Source organism: Siphateles boraxobius, unplaced genomic scaffold (assembly GCF_051911475.1).
Source record: "Siphateles boraxobius isolate OS27281-9 unplaced genomic scaffold, OSU_SipBor_1 8, whole genome shotgun sequence".
In the NCBI taxonomy this organism is placed as follows: domain Eukaryota; kingdom Metazoa; phylum Chordata; class Actinopteri; order Cypriniformes; family Leuciscidae; genus Siphateles; species Siphateles boraxobius.
In genome coordinates this window covers 5,752,308-5,767,433 of record NW_027509208.1, presented here as the reverse complement: position 1 = coordinate 5,767,433, position 15,126 = coordinate 5,752,308, and the positions used below count along the sequence as shown (strand labels likewise).

The 15,126-nt window shown below is 37.8% G+C and overlaps 2 protein-coding genes across 7 annotated transcripts in view; both read left to right on the top strand.

Annotated features, from left to right (window-relative positions):
- otofa (otoferlin a) overlaps positions 1-7,172 on the top strand; it is an 84,738-nt gene extending 77,566 nt beyond the window's left edge. For 4 of the 6 annotated variants that reach the window (XM_077220763.1, XM_077220764.1, XM_077220766.1 and 1 more), the window contains 7 exons: positions 9-151; positions 436-524; positions 1,585-1,683; positions 3,397-3,638; positions 3,782-3,960; positions 4,088-4,188; positions 6,082-7,172. In XM_077220763.1, coding sequence (XP_077076878.1) covers positions 9-151; positions 436-524; positions 1,585-1,683; positions 3,397-3,638; positions 3,782-3,960; positions 4,088-4,188; positions 6,082-6,262 — 1,034 coding nt within the window. In that variant the 3' untranslated portion in view covers positions 6,263-7,172. Of the gene's footprint in view, positions 1-8; positions 152-435; positions 525-1,584; positions 1,684-3,396; positions 3,639-3,781; positions 3,961-4,087; positions 4,189-4,483 lie in introns of all 6 variants that reach the window. The other 2 variants (XM_077220765.1, XM_077220767.1) reach the window with 1 other exon arrangement.
- Positions 7,173-8,450: 1,278 nt separating this feature from the next.
- Positions 8,451-15,094, top strand: pdia6 (protein disulfide isomerase family A, member 6). Its single transcript, XM_077220097.1, has 13 exons — positions 8,451-8,632; positions 9,207-9,351; positions 9,664-9,721; positions 10,364-10,490; positions 10,591-10,697; positions 10,781-10,911; positions 11,098-11,212; positions 11,621-11,761; positions 12,035-12,119; positions 13,567-13,639; positions 13,813-13,971; positions 14,123-14,219; positions 14,299-15,094. Exons 1-13 carry the CDS (start codon positions 8,617-8,619, stop codon positions 14,365-14,367), a joined length of 1,323 nt encoding a protein of 440 aa, XP_077076212.1. The 5' UTR covers positions 8,451-8,616; the 3' UTR covers positions 14,368-15,094.
- The last annotated feature ends 32 nt before the right edge of the window (positions 15,095-15,126 follow it).

The window sequence follows — 15,126 nt, the reverse complement described above, 5'->3', positions numbered from 1 at the left end:
GCTTACAGGTCTGAAGAAGCAGACAGAAGAACACTTGGCTCTCACTGTTCTTAGGCATTGGGAGGAGATCCCACGTGTTGGTTGCAAACTCATCCCTGAGCATGTAGAGACCAGGCCGCTCCTCAACCCTGACAAGCCAGGCATAGAGCAGGTATGCATGCGTGTGCAACAAAATACTGCTGACATATTATAAGGTTCACCATGTGGCCTTGCTGAATTTTCCATCATTGGTAACAAATTCAGAGGATGAATAAAAAGCTGCATCATTTTCAGCAGTTTATCTATGCTTGATAAATGAGGGAATGTAAATGAAAAATACAACGTCACTGAAAAAAAAAATGTTTAGGAAAAATGAAGCAAAATGGTGCCATAACAATTTGTCATTATTATATTGTAAATAACTGGTCAACTCCTCAAATGTTCATGATCTCACAGGGAAGGATTGAAATGTGGGTGGACATGTTTCCTATGGATATACCCGCACCAGGACCAGCCATTGACATATCGCCACGCAAACCAAAGAGGTAGATGATTCTGTTCAAAGTCTCGGTTTACTCCATTTTGAACACATTTTGAATCAGGATCAGTGAAACTTTTGCTGCTTTTCCTTTATTCACCCTCTTTTAATCTCAAATAGTTTGTTGCAGTTAAGGCTTTAATATTTCATGTGTGCATAATGTTGCAATCACTTTTTACAGGTTTTTTCCTTAAAGTCTCTAGGTACTGTACATGGAACAAAATGTCATTTTGATATGTGCATCACTGAGTTTAGCCTTGAAAAAAATTAGACAAAGATAGGAAGCTTTAATAATCAGTCATGCTTAAATCACTTTCTCACTCTTAGATCATTACACCCTTAAGCAAGGAACAGATTGCTTTGTTATTTGGACTGCTTGTGCAATTAATATTCTTTGGATGACTTAAAAGCTTTGGATGAAGAAGTAGCTGTGAATGGCGAATTACCAAACTACAGAATGTCTTTTTACTTTGCTTTTTTTTATAATTGTTTTTACTATAATAGTTTGTTTAACTGCAGAGATACTACTGCGATTCAGCTACAAAATAGATGACACTCTTTCTTTCCTAGAGTTTGTAGATACAACACCTTGTCCTTATTGTTTATCCTCTCATACTTACTCTGCCTGCTTCACGCCTCTCATCTGCCTTTATTTTTTTCATGTTAATCATCTAAAGAATGTGCCAATTTTTAACAAGGCCTGTACTGTGAAACTGTCCTACTTGAGTCTGAGATATTCATGCACTGCAAAAACTCCAAATGTACAGTTTATTGACATAAATGCATTTCTGAATGCACGGCATAATTAAGTAGAAATAAATGTAAAGCGGATCCTGATTTTATCTGGATAAGATTGAATTGTGAAAGTGAGTGCTACAGAATAGAGCCAGACCTGTGAGTTTGCTAAAATTATGCCAGTTTTTACCTTTTCACTTCGGTTATATTATATTATAATCTTAACTAATATTTTTCATTTGAATCAAACCAGTTACATTTTTAGGTTAAAACAATATTACAATGTGAGATGATGATCCCATTCTTTTCCTTCCCCTCCACTCATCTCCCAGATATGAGCTCAGGGTGATAATATGGAATACTGACGAAGTAATTCTGGAAGATGATGATTACTTCACAGGGGAAAAGTCCAGTGACATATTTGTGAGGGGGTAGGTATGGGCAGGTGTGTGAAGAGTGTGTGGTTAATCTGTTACTTTTTGTTTGTTTCTGTTTCCTTTTGTTGTTTGTCTGTCTTGTTGCTTTTGATGTACTTTTGTCTATCCCCCTCCCTGCCCCCCACGTCATTGCTGTGCTGTTATCTAGCTTTGAGCTTCGTGTTATTATTTGGAACACTGATGACGTAGTTCTAGAGGACGATGCTTTCATGACAGGAGAGAAGATGTCTGACATCTATGTCAGGGGGTAAAGACGATACAATCGCATGGCTTGACCGCTCTCCCCACCGCCTGCAGAAATCTGTACCTGCCCCTTCCATTCACACCCAAAGAATAAATACCACCTTCCATGCAGATCCTAGTTAAACAGGACCATATCATTCAAAATGATGCTGATTTCTAGTTATAACCTCTGATTTCATTTGACAATATTATTTACAATTGCATTAAATTGTCTTTTGAGTTAAATTCCCTTGATAGTTCATATAAAAATGTTAATATAAATGTATATTTAATATTAAATTTTGTATTTAATAACTGGTATGGTCTTGGTTTATAGAGCCATTTTTGTTTAGTTTGTCTTGGGGACTGAGATATCTTTCACAGTATCAATTACTGCATGAAAGCATAAGATATGTCTGTTTGCATGCCAAAACCTACTTTTATAATCTGACATGTGGCATTTGCATACCAACATTTTGCTTAAGGACTGAATCTATTTATTTTGTAAAGTTACGCATACAATTATGCATGTATCTGATTCATACAGTTGGCTACTAATGGTTCAAAGAAATACATAATACAGGCAGTAGCCCTATATAATGTAATGCTGTTGGGACAGACTACAAAACTCTGCAGATGCAAGCCTCACAACTTAAGTGCAGATAATTGACTAGATGTCAGGTCAAGCATCTATTTTTCTTTTCTATTTAAAGAGAGTGTATTTATTTTGTAATTACATGCACTCTCTTTCAAATTATATTATCAAAAAGTAACAAGCTCATAACTCTGAGTCATGCATTGATGATCTACAGTACATAGTCTTTGCATTTAATAATAAAATATGGTAACACTTTAGTTTAGGGACCGATTCCCACTATTTGCTTGTTAGCATGCATATTACTAGGATATTGGCTGTTTATTAGTACTTATGAAGCACATATTAATGCCTTATTCTGCATGATCATATTCTACATCCCTTAATTCTACCCAATACCTAAACTTAACAACTACCTTACTAACTATTAATAAGCAAGCAGTAATTAAGAGTTTATTGAGGCAAAATTCATAGTTAATAGATGGTTAATAGTGAGAATTGGACCCTAATATAAAGTGTGACCTAAAATGTAATAATGCAGACTTCAATAAAATGTTTAATAACATCTTACTGCAATGACCACGGGGTAGAACTTTTATTTTGTTCAGTTTCCTGTTGCAGTATGGAGCATCAACTTGATATGTATAAATGCTATCATATGCATGTTGTCTATTCAATATTTTTGTCTATACATTTCACACATTTGCAAATATCTAAATGCACTTTTAAAGGACACCTCTTTGTTCAGAACATTTGTGCATGTTTTGTCATGTGATATACAATGAGTAATTGATGACTATATGTATACCGTGCTTGGATTTTTTTTTTTGCATAAATATTAAAATATTATTGTGCCACTTCTAACAATTGAAAATCTTCTCCCTGCTCAGTTGGCTGAAAGGACAGCAGGAGGATAAACAGGACACAGACGTGCATTATCACTCTCTAACTGGGGAGGGAAACTTCAACTGGCGCTTTGTCTACCCCTTTGACTATCTAATGGCTGAGGAGAAGATAGTCATCTCCAAGAAGGAATCCATGTTTTCCTGGGATGAGACAGAGTACAAGATTCCTGCTCGACTCACCCTTCAAGTATGGGATGCTGATCACTTCTCTGCAGATGACTTCCTGGGTATGCTCACAAAACATACAGACTTATTTGCATGTATAGCAAAATAACTTGGGGTGACGAGTAATTTGATTATTGTCGTTAATAATGTGCTCAATTAAAAGTCAAAATATATTTTTTATGCTGCCTGTGATTTATTTCCACAGGTGCAATTGAGTTGGACTTAAATAAGTTTCCCCGTGGGGCAAAAACAGCCAAGCAGTGCTCTCTCAACATGGTTCTCAAAGAACATGAGCTGCCAACCATTTCCATCTTCAAACAGAAGAGAGTGAAGGGCTGGTGGCCATTTGTGGCCCGAGATGAGAATGATGAATTTGAGCTCACGGTGAGTTAATACAATGCAATTATCTAAATGTTATTTTACTACTGCTTGATAATTAGCCAGCGTGTAGTGTATTTGGAATGACTGCTAAGGTTACCTCATGAACATTCCAACCATGTCATGCTTGCAGGGAAAAGTGGAGGCAGAGCTCCATCTAATGTCAGCTGAGGAGGCAGAGAAAAGTCCAGTCGGCCTTGGACGGAACGAACCTGAACCACTTGAGAAACCAAAGTAAGATATAAAGCAGCTCATTTACACACATTTGCTTCCGCTCACATGGTGCCTAGCACATCTGAGAAACAATGCAGTTTCAGATTATGAATAAAAAGATATACTCTAGTGTAGACTATATAAGTCTACTATTAAGTCCAGTGAAGAATGCCCATCTGAAACTGTTAACTTCCCTTTCTAATACTCCCACTCTCCTCTTTCACATCCTTCCTTCCTCCTGTTACTGCCCTTTCCCTCGCCTACCCTTTCCCGCTCGTTTCCTTCATTTCAACCCCCATTCCTGTTTTGGAAAAAGTCGTCCAGACACCAGTCTAATGTGGTTCATGAACCCTCTGAAGTCCATACGATACTTCATTTGGCACAACTACCGCTGGCTGATCCTGAAGGCTCTGGCCCTGCTGCTCTTCCTCCTCCTCGTTGGGCTCTTCCTCTACTCTATTCCTGGATACCTGGTCAAGAAACTCCTAGGGGCGTGAGGAGAGAGGGGAAGATCACTGGTAGCCCACTCTTACTGCCTCTGTTTTCTCTGCTTTTTGGATCTCTCTGAGCAAACCTTTAAGCTCAAACTGTGCAATGTCACCATTCACAGTGTATTTCTGTCTTTTTGTCACTTGTACCATTTTTAAAGGCCTACAACATGGACCTGAAGGATTGTGGGTGATTAAGTGTTTTCCATTTTGTCATCCCAACTCTTTCTTACCGCATAGCTACATGCTGTGTGGTACCTCAAGTCTTTTTGGTGGTCATTTTTCCTCTGGTTGTCTGTTTTTGGCAATGACTTGCATTATTTATAATGGATTTTAATGATATTTATGTCTGTTTGCTACTGTGCTTTCTCTGAACTTACCTTTGTTGCCTGATGTGTCATTTTACTGCTATGAGCTCAACCCACTGCAAAGTTACAGTATCATTCTCACACACACGGTTAGTCTCAGCCTCAGACGTCACGCCCACGGAACGTTGGCTAGACGTTCAGCCGTCAGTCTGAAGGTCTGGCTACGCGAGACTAACACACGGTAGACCTAGGCCAGGGATAGGCAACGTCAGTCCTGGAGAGCAATGGATGTTCAACCCTAATCAAACACACCTGAACAAGCTAATCAATGTCTTCAGGATTACTAAGGCTACAGGCAGGTGAGTTTTTTCAGGGTTGGAGTTAAGTTCTGCAGGACAGTGGCTCTCCAGGACCGGTTTTTACCAGCTCTGTGGAATAGTTTACCCAAAAATTAAGATTGTGCCATCATTTACTCGCCCTCTTGTTGTTCCAAACCTGTGTGACTTCTTTTTTTCTGTAAAACAAAAATGAGTTGTTTGGAACCCATTTACTTTAATTGTATAAACAAAAAACATTATTTGAAATATCTTCTTTTGTGCTCAGCAAAAGAAAGTCATACAGGTTTTGAATGGCATTAAAATCGGCATGAAATGGAAGTTGCAATAGTCTTTTCTTTCCTATTGTGATGTATATCCTAGTGAAACAGCTTCTCCGACAAGAAAAAAATCTTGGGCCGTACATGATTTTGTCCATCAGGAATTGATGGAATCATTGGCTTGTTGTGGCTTGCTATTTTTTCAATCTCATGTGAGTGCGCTGGTGCACACGCCATCAGAGAAGAGATGTCATTGCAAGTGGAAGTTAAATATATATACATATATAATAAACACTGCAATATTCAATATTCATGTTCATTGTGACATTAACAAACTTTCCTTTTTAAGTCATTGCTTAAATGGTTAATATGCCTTTAAGAGATTTTACAACTTTTCAGTCATGTTACCAATCATCTTACTAACCACTAACATTTGTATTACCTCTCTTCCTCCATCATCCCTGGTTTCACCTTTCAACTCACCACCTCTTACCTGCAACCCCTTCACCACTTCCAATCACAGCCGGCCTGACACCACCTTCCTGTGGTTTTTGAGCCCGCTGAAGGCCATCCGTTACCTGATATGCAACCGCTACAAGTGGCTCATCATCAAGATCATCTTGGCTCTGCTGCTGCTGATCATGGTGGGCCTGTTTCTCTACAGTATGCCAGGCTATCTGGTCAAGAAGCTGCTTGGGGCCTAAAGAGGGGTCAGAAAGGTTCATTTGAGAGATTCTGATTTGCCCTTGACCTCTCAAGTGTCCCTTTTCTAATAATTGGTTTCAATTTAAAGCACTTATTTTATTTTTAAACGATATCTCAAGAGTTTAACATCTCTCATAGTTGCACTCTAAGCATAACGTATCAAATATCTCTTACGGCATCAATTTGCATGTCTTACCTGGAAAAGATCAATCATCATATTTATCTTTCTATTTGTACATTTCAAGAATAATGAGACATATGGAGAAAGCAGCACTGTTTATTTTTGGTACGAAATAAAACTGGACTAGCGTTTATGGTATCTGTTCAAATATTCATATGAATGCATTGCTTCAAATTCTTGGATTTTGTAGTTATTGTCTAGACATGTATGTATCGTGCTAAAAGCGTAATAAGCATGCAACTTTGTCTTAAGAAAGATGACTTGTTCATCAGTGGCTGTAGTCTGAAAAAAATATTATGATAGGGTTGCAGGCCTCATATACAGTACACTGTTATTTGATTAAACTTTGCCTTGATGTTTGCACTTTCAGTCCATGACACAAATCTTCTGCACACTGCACTCCAGTAAGATACAGTAATGTTGTTTATCCTTTAGAGAAACACAGAGTCTAGTAGGGGAATGATGTTTAATTTCACATTTCAAGTTTAAATAAAACAATAGAATGCTCTTTCCTATACTTCCTTGATTTTGCTTGCTGTGTACTTGTTTGCTTGCTATGTACTGTTGCTCTATTTAATGAATGGCACTTGACCATGGACTTGTTTGCACTGATTTTGGCTTGTTTATATAAAAAGAGTGTATTTTTAATTCTTGTTCACAAGTGTGCAATATGGATTTATTTATTTTGGTTAGTATGAAGACAATAAAATGAACTCATTGAGATAAAACTGAACATGTTTCTTGTTTCCATAGTGTGCGTATGCATGTATGTGTGTGAGATAGTTTAAAACCCTGTTCTCTTTCACACAGTCGTCCAACTACTAGCCTGTCGTGGCTGTTGAGTCCAATACGGGTGACCTGCATAATGGGTTGGCGGCAGTATAAGTTGGCCACAGTGGTGACTCTGCTCAGCATAACCGGGCTGATCTTTTTGGGCCTTCTGTTTTTTTCTCTGCCTTCAGCTTTCATCCAGAAGATTTTCAACATCTCAGGATAAGCTGAGCAATCACCTGCTATCAGCACAATATGCACAAAACAGATTATTGAAATCAATGGCATCACTTAAAAGCACTGCTGATTAAATACATTTAAATACATTTATTTACAAATGCATGGCATAATATGATTTTATTTTTTGTATGTATGTATGTATATGAGGCTTTTTATGGGTGTTTTTTCAACTATGAGCCTTTTGGCGCTGTGAACTCTTAAAAACTTTAATATAGTTAATTTGTCTTATTACAATGTTTAACTGTGTATCTGAAATATTGTCATTTTAGTCTCATTTCTGAAACTCATGAACATTTCCATGATCCACCACATCTCAACTTGCATTGTGTTTGATAACATTTTTTGGTAAAAGTGGTGCTAATGACATTTTAATGGAATACAATGGTTGACCTTTGCTAAGGCTCATTTCATAGCTGACATTTTATGTATTATATATATAATTTGTGTAAATTTTACACAATTACAGCTTGATAGGAAATGTTGTACAAAAAGGGACATCCTGCACAATCAATACTATGTAAATAAATATGTAAAGAAAACGTTGAAATTTATCTACTCCAGGGGTATTAAAAGTCCTCTTAGTTGAAGAACACCCTTATGCAATTTTATACTCTATTTTGTGCTAAGATGTTTCTTAAAGTAACTTAATACCTACTATGTAAACTTTAGTATATTATGGCTCAAATTAAAATCATTCTTTGAACATGCGTCTTGCTTGTATTATATTATTAAATCCTAATTCAAACAAGTATAAGCATTATAAATACAAGAAGTATTTGTCTTTATCTTACATTAAAATGGGTCAATGGAAGATAAAATAGAAACGTTTTGTCATTATAAATTACTTGATGTGTTAAAATACATAGATCCTTAAATTTTGTACATTTCATTGAACAATTTTGCCCCCTCATAGCCACCGTACCTCTCCCGAGATGCAGAACTACACGTCGAGCTCCTATTGGCTAAGGTCGTCTCCGGGTGGAGGTCCGCCAATCAGCGCGGGCCACGGTATGACTGTGTTGTGTTGTTACGCTGCTGGTTGGAGACCGGTCGTGTGATTTAGTGAGTGAGGTGTAGAGAGAGTTCACGCGGCGGGGTGCACACAGCACTACACAGACTGAAGAAGCCTTAAACAAGATAGTTGACTAGGCATAAAGAACCATGCAAGCGCTACTGGGTGAGTTATACTGACATAAAGGCGTGAACTCAGCTGTAGAAAGACAGTTTTATTGACTCAAATTCGTTTGCAAGCAAACTGTGAGATGCAGAGAGCCTTAACTGTAGAACTAACGTTAGTTTGGACGTTAATATGATAAAAGGAGAAACAATCCTCTAAAGTTAAACCAACTGAAGTGTGTTTTATGAAGCTTATGTTTGCATTAAATACATACCTGTAAGTGTGTAACACCGTATAGTACATTATAGTTAGTTTAGAGTGTGTAATGGTGGGTTAGGCCTATACATTACAACAAATTTATCTTCATATTGCAGAAGACTAATTGGAGAATAATAATTAAATGCGCATTGTCATCATATTGAGATTTTGTAATAATCTGTTGTATGTGCCGAGAGTCTGGTAGTAGAAAGTCCTGGTTGGTATGATTATGAACCATATGCAGTGTTTCATGCTGTAACGTTAGATCTTGTTTTTACAACAAAAAAATTTAGCATTTTGCATTTTTTCTCTTTAATAGAGCTGTTGAAATCACTTGCTGTACCCCAGTACTGATGCTCCTCCTTTATCTTCTCAGGTGTGTTTGCGTGTTCTCTGACTGTGCTCTCTGTCCACGGTCTCTACTCTGCCAGTGATGATGTGGTTGAACTCAACCCCTCCAACTTCAACAGGGAAGTCATGCAGAGTGACAGTCTCTGGCTGGTCGAGTTTTATGCCCCCTGGTAAGTTGTAAGAGTGATGGAACCCGGATATGTGTTACTCATAGAGATCTTTAGTTACAGATCAGGTTACTATCTGGAATGCTGGTGCTGAATCAGCCCAATCTGTTGCTTTCTTGTATATAATTGAAAGTATGAGTCATCATAGCTACTCTAATGAGATGTAAAGCAATGCAAATGAAGTGCCTTAAGAGTTAGTCTTAGTTTGCATATGATGCATAATACAGTCATGAGCATCCTTATTACACCTGTGTAGTTATGTTTCATGGTGATGTTTATGTGCAAAACATATTTATTGATTTTATTTTTTTAAAGGTGTGGTCACTGCAAGAGCTTGGCTCCTGAATGGAAAAAAGCAGCTTCAGCTTTAAAGGTAAATTCCGAATTTAAGATTACATAATAATTAATTACACTTACAATTGAGAACTGGGGCTTTTTCAGAACCGGTTCAATTTACAAACTTCAGCATTCTTCCAAAATGTAGTATACACTAGAAATTAATATACTTTTATTTTGCAAAGATGTGTTAAATTGTTCAAATGTGACAGTAAAGACACATATAATGTTACTGAATATTTCTTTTTTTAAATCCAATATTTTAAACTTTCCATTCATCAAAGAATTCTGAAAAAAATGTATTGCAGTTTCTACTGAAATTAAGCAATTACGTTTTGAGCATTGATGACAATAATGTTTCTTGAGTACCAAATTAAGAAATGGAAATTTCATTTGACATATTACTGTTTTTACTGTGTTTATTCTATCAAATAAATGCAGTCTTGGTGAGCATAAGAGACTTCCAAAAATCGTACTAACCACAAACCTTTGAATAGTGGTGTATAGTATGTAGTATTTAGGATTAATGATTTGGTGCTCTCTTGGTTAAGGAACCATACTTGAATCATTAAAACCTGAATCATTAAAATCCTCATAATTCCCATCACTTATTTTTGTATAAGTAAAAGTAAAAATGGATATAAAAAAGATAATTGATAGCATTTGTGTTTTGGTACAGGGCATTGTGAAGGTGGGTGCTGTGGACGCAGACCAACACAACTCCTTGGGAGGCCAGTATGGAGTCCGAGGCTTCCCAACTATCAAGATCTTTGGAGCCAACAAAAACAAACCAGAGGACTACCAAGGTTCAGTACTGCATTTTCATCAAACATTTTGCCATGCATGTAAAGAAAATGTTTTATGGCCATATGAAAGTATTTAGTTAATTCTCTCTCTCTGTCCTAGGTGGCCGAGGCAGTCAGGCCATTGTAGACTCAGCTCTGAATGCTCTTCGTTCCCTGGTCAAAGACAGGCTTGGTGGAAAGACTGGAGGCTCAGACTACAGCAGACAGGTATTGAAGCTCAGCATGAAGATTTTGTTGTTATATTATGTTTGTCTTCCATTGATTGATTGACTCTGTGATGTTGTGATCAGAGTGGAGGTGGTGCTGGCAATAAGAAGGATGTTGTGGAGCTGACCGATGATAACTTTGACCGTACCGTGCTGGACAGCGATGATATCTGGTTTGTGGAGTTCTTCGCCCCCTGGTGTGGACACTGCAAAAAGTATGTGGCTTTCTCCGTGTCTCGCATACATCATAAGACCTGTCTGTCATTCTCCTGAAATTGTACCTGACATGCTGTGCCATGCATTATTGAATTCGTGTTCAATTATTTACAAGGATACTAAGACACAATGAAATTCCTCTGCCGGCTGGGCTTTCCCGTGTTGACTTTCTTTAATGTTTCCAGTCTTGAGCCAGAATGGACGGCAGCCGCCACAGAAATCAAAGAGCAGACGAAGGGTAAAGTGCAACTGGGTGCTGTGGATGCTACTGTTCACCAGGGCTTGGCAAGCCGCTATGGGGTACTTATTTGATGTCTTTTAATTTAAACTATTCAGTTGCACTTTATTTTACAGTACGTGCACTTATGTGTACTTGCCTGAGAAAGTACTGGTTAATATAAAGTAACTATATGGGTTAGGTTCAGTTGTAGGTTCAGGGTTAGTACCTAGTTATTACCTAGTTATTGTAATAACAATAAGTAGTACATAGTATGTACATGCATAACAGGTCTGTAAAATAAGCTCTATCTGAAAAATATATATATTTTCAGATCCCAGTTATATCCCATCAAAAAAATTAATTCATTTTGGACAATGATTTTTGTTGAATGTCTGTTGTCCTTGTGGCTTTTTTTTTGTTGAGACATTTTTTTCTCCTCGGGTGATTGGGTTCATTAACGGTGTCTTTTCTGCTGTCTTTATTGGTAGATTCGAGGATTCCCCACCATCAAGATCTTTCGTAAAGGAGAGGAGCCAGAGGACTTTCAGGGGGGACGTACCCGATCTGACATCGTTGCTAGTGCCATGGACCTCTTCTCTAATAACATCCCTCCTCCAGAGCTTCAAGAGGTGCATATTTTCTCTTCTAATTTTTAACCGTATTATAGAATATGGTGTAGCTAATTTGTATTATTTTTTTACATTTACTCACTAGAGGGTTAGGATTAGGGTTTGGTTAAGGTAGTTGCATGCAATTATTCATAATTTATAGTTCTTACTATAGTTACTCTTTTACTGTGTTCTTGTTACATGTAAAGTGTTACCATTTATTTTGATAAACATTTTGTAAAGAAGTAATAGGTGAAGTTTGGTTTATATTCATGTGGTTTTTATTTCCTTTAGATTTTGAGTGAAGCTGTTTTGAAGAAGACCTGCGAGGACTATCAGCTGTGTATGATAGCTGTGTTGCCTCACATTCTCGACACAGGTACGATACAGCGTCAACCTAAAACTCGCATCAAATGATTTCATCAAAACTATTGTTTTTTGAAGAAAAATGTGAAAATGACAAGCCCCTTAAACAGAGTGATGGCACTAGGGATGCACAATATATTGGTTATTGGATGTTTAATTGTGCATGATCATTTCCTCTATTTTTACATTTAGATTACATTTGCTGTCATCAAACGTTCACTTAGTTAACCAGATAAAACTACATGTAACAGTAATTAAATTCATCTTTATACCTCAAAACAATTTTTTCATACTGTGCACATAGACTGCTGTGATGCTTTAATTTACTTGTTGCATTTAGAATGATTGATTTTAGTTAACTTTTCTTTACTCAAAAATAGTATAGAATTTAAATATAATTGTTTATATATACTGCATATATATAAATGTGTCCAAGTGGATGCTCACACTGGTGGTGGTTGAGGAGAGATCCCGATATGATTGTAAAGCGCTGTGAGTGTGTGTATGTGTTATTGCAATGGTCATTTATAAGTAATCACTTCATTTTCAACTTACTGTGTAAGATGCTATGGTAGGAAGATGATTGATTGTTAATATACAGGTTTTAGTTTTCATTTGTGTACTGAAGTTTTAGTAATTGTCTTTTTTTTAATTAGTTTTGTTTCTATTTACCATAAAAAATAATTAAATTCCAATTTTAGTACTTCAACTAGTTTTATTTCAGTTAGTTGCCAAGGCAATGTTTCAAATTTTCATTTGTTTATCATCTAATTGTTTTATTTCAGCTTCATTTCAATTAACCACCAATTTGTAGTAGTTTTAGTTTGCAAAAAGACGCAATACCGTATTTTCCGCACTATAAGGCGCACTTAAAAGCCTTTAATTTTCTCAAAAAACGACAGTGCGCCTTATAATCCGGAGTGCCTTATTTATGGATCAATTGGATCAATTGGTTAATAACGTCGAATAAATCAGGTTATGTGCCCGCTCACGAGCGCTCACTCTTACTAACAGACATACGAACAGACACACTGTCCCCGGCGCTGCTTGCGTCTCACAGAATGTTCATAAAGCGTTCCCCGTTCACAGTAACCGGGTCGTCTCATTCAAAACAGCCAGCTGTTGCTGTCACCGAGCCGCCGCACATGAGTACTCATACGAGTCAGGCTGCGAATGTAAGTTACGTGCCCGCCCCAGCGCGCTCACGCTTACTAATAAACGCCTCGCTTCCAGCGCCGCGCACTCACTACATTCCCTTTTAGCACATCTAGTGGATGCATAACGCAAACCCAGTCAAAAGTTTGACTGCAGTATCTTATGCGGCTTATAATCCGGTGCGCCCTATATACAGTAAATGTTCTAAAATAGGTCATTCATTGAAGGTGCGCCTTATAATCCGGTGCGCCTTATAGTGCGGAAATACGGTAACTCTGTTAATTTGATTTTCTCTTTGCTCGCAGGTGCATCTGGAAGAAACTCTTACATGGAAGTGATGAAGACGATGGCAGAGAAATACAAGAAGAAGATGTGGGGGTCAGTATTTTCAGCATCATCTAAGTACCATCTAGAGTATCATCTAAGTTGAGATCAGCCTGCCCATAAATAACACCAGTACATGTCGCTGTTTGTGTGCCAGAGACGAGACTTTAGGGAATAGAGAGCGGGTTGCAGTCATACACATCAGTCTCTTTCCTCTCTCTACACAGTTGGTTGTGGACTGAAGCAGGGGCACAGATGGAGCTGGAGGCCTCTCTTGGGATCGGTGGATTTGGCTATCCCGCCATGGCAGCCATTAATGCTCGCAAGATGAAGTTCGCTCTGCTTAAAGGCTCATTCAGTGAAACGGGCATCCACGAATTCCTCAGGTAACAGAAGGCTGGAGTTTATGTTACAAGGAAACAAGTTACGTCACAGAGACTGATAGCATACAATAAATTGAAGGTGTTGTTTATAATGGCCCTTCTAACTGTCAGCCTGTTTTATGTTGTTAAACTATTAATGTCTTTATTTATGCAGGGAACTTTCTGTTGGCCGTGGCTCCACTGCTACGGTGGGAGGCGGAGCTTTGCCTAAGATCAACACTGTGGAGCCTTGGGATGGGAAAGATGGAGTGGTGAGTAGAGAGAACCGTGTGAGGGTGGATGGATGTCATCCTTTCCTGTTTTCAACCCCCTTTTTTGGCCTTTCCTCAGTTGCCCATGGAGGATGACATTGACCTGAGTGACGTGGATCTGGACGATCTGGAGAAGGATGAGTTATGAGCCTGGTCTAAACCACTCTAGACCTCTGAGACCCAAATGATGCCCATGTCTTCTCTCCCATGGATGAGTGGATGGTAGGGACATGAACTTACTTCAAGACTCCTGAAAACATACAATAAAAGCAAATGGCTGTGCAGCTTTTTTAAAAGAAAACACCCCCGTTAGTTTAAAAATTAGGCTTTTCAGTATGTACATCATGATTGAGCTACGCTCTGCCTCAAGTTCCTTCACTTTTTGAATTTGTGACTGATTGGATCTTTCAATCAGCTTGATGAAGCAGAATGTGACTGATTACCAATCACTTGTTTCAAGTAAGCAGACGTCACACAGAGGCTCTTCATAGAACAATTTCTAATATCTGTTTAATTTACAAGATTTAATCAAATGGTACTGGTCTTTCTGGCAATGAGATAAACCAGTGGTTATTTATATCCGCCTTTCTATGATTTTTAGCAGCTCGTTTCACTGGAGTTGCAAGAAGCTTAATAACATTGTTTCCATTTTCAGCCTTTATCCCTCTCATGTGACTTTTTTTTTTTCTTTTTTATTATTATTTGCCTTTTTGTTTTTAAATTTTGTTACTGAAAAGATTGGCAGCCAACCAGTATCCCAGTTTGCCCATTTGTCTGTGTTTGACCGGGTGTAATGTGGGTGTTGTGTAGATTTTTCTTACACAGCTTTGTTTTGAAAAATGTTTTTGTTATGAAAATAAAACAAAAATAATAAATTGAGTCGTTTTTATCACAGAAGCTATTCTGA

What these genes read in the sequence shown, in the direction of transcription:
- pdia6 (XM_077220097.1), top strand. An exon ending in GCTCAGACTACAGCAGACAG is followed by an intron (nt 10,698 to 10,780) that starts GTATTGAAGCTC and finishes TGTTGTGATCAG; the next exon opens with AGTGGAGGTGGTGCTGGCAA. An exon ending in GCCTCACATTCTCGACACAG is followed by an intron (nt 12,120 to 13,566) that starts GTACGATACAGC and finishes CTTTGCTCGCAG; the next exon opens with GTGCATCTGGAAGAAACTCT.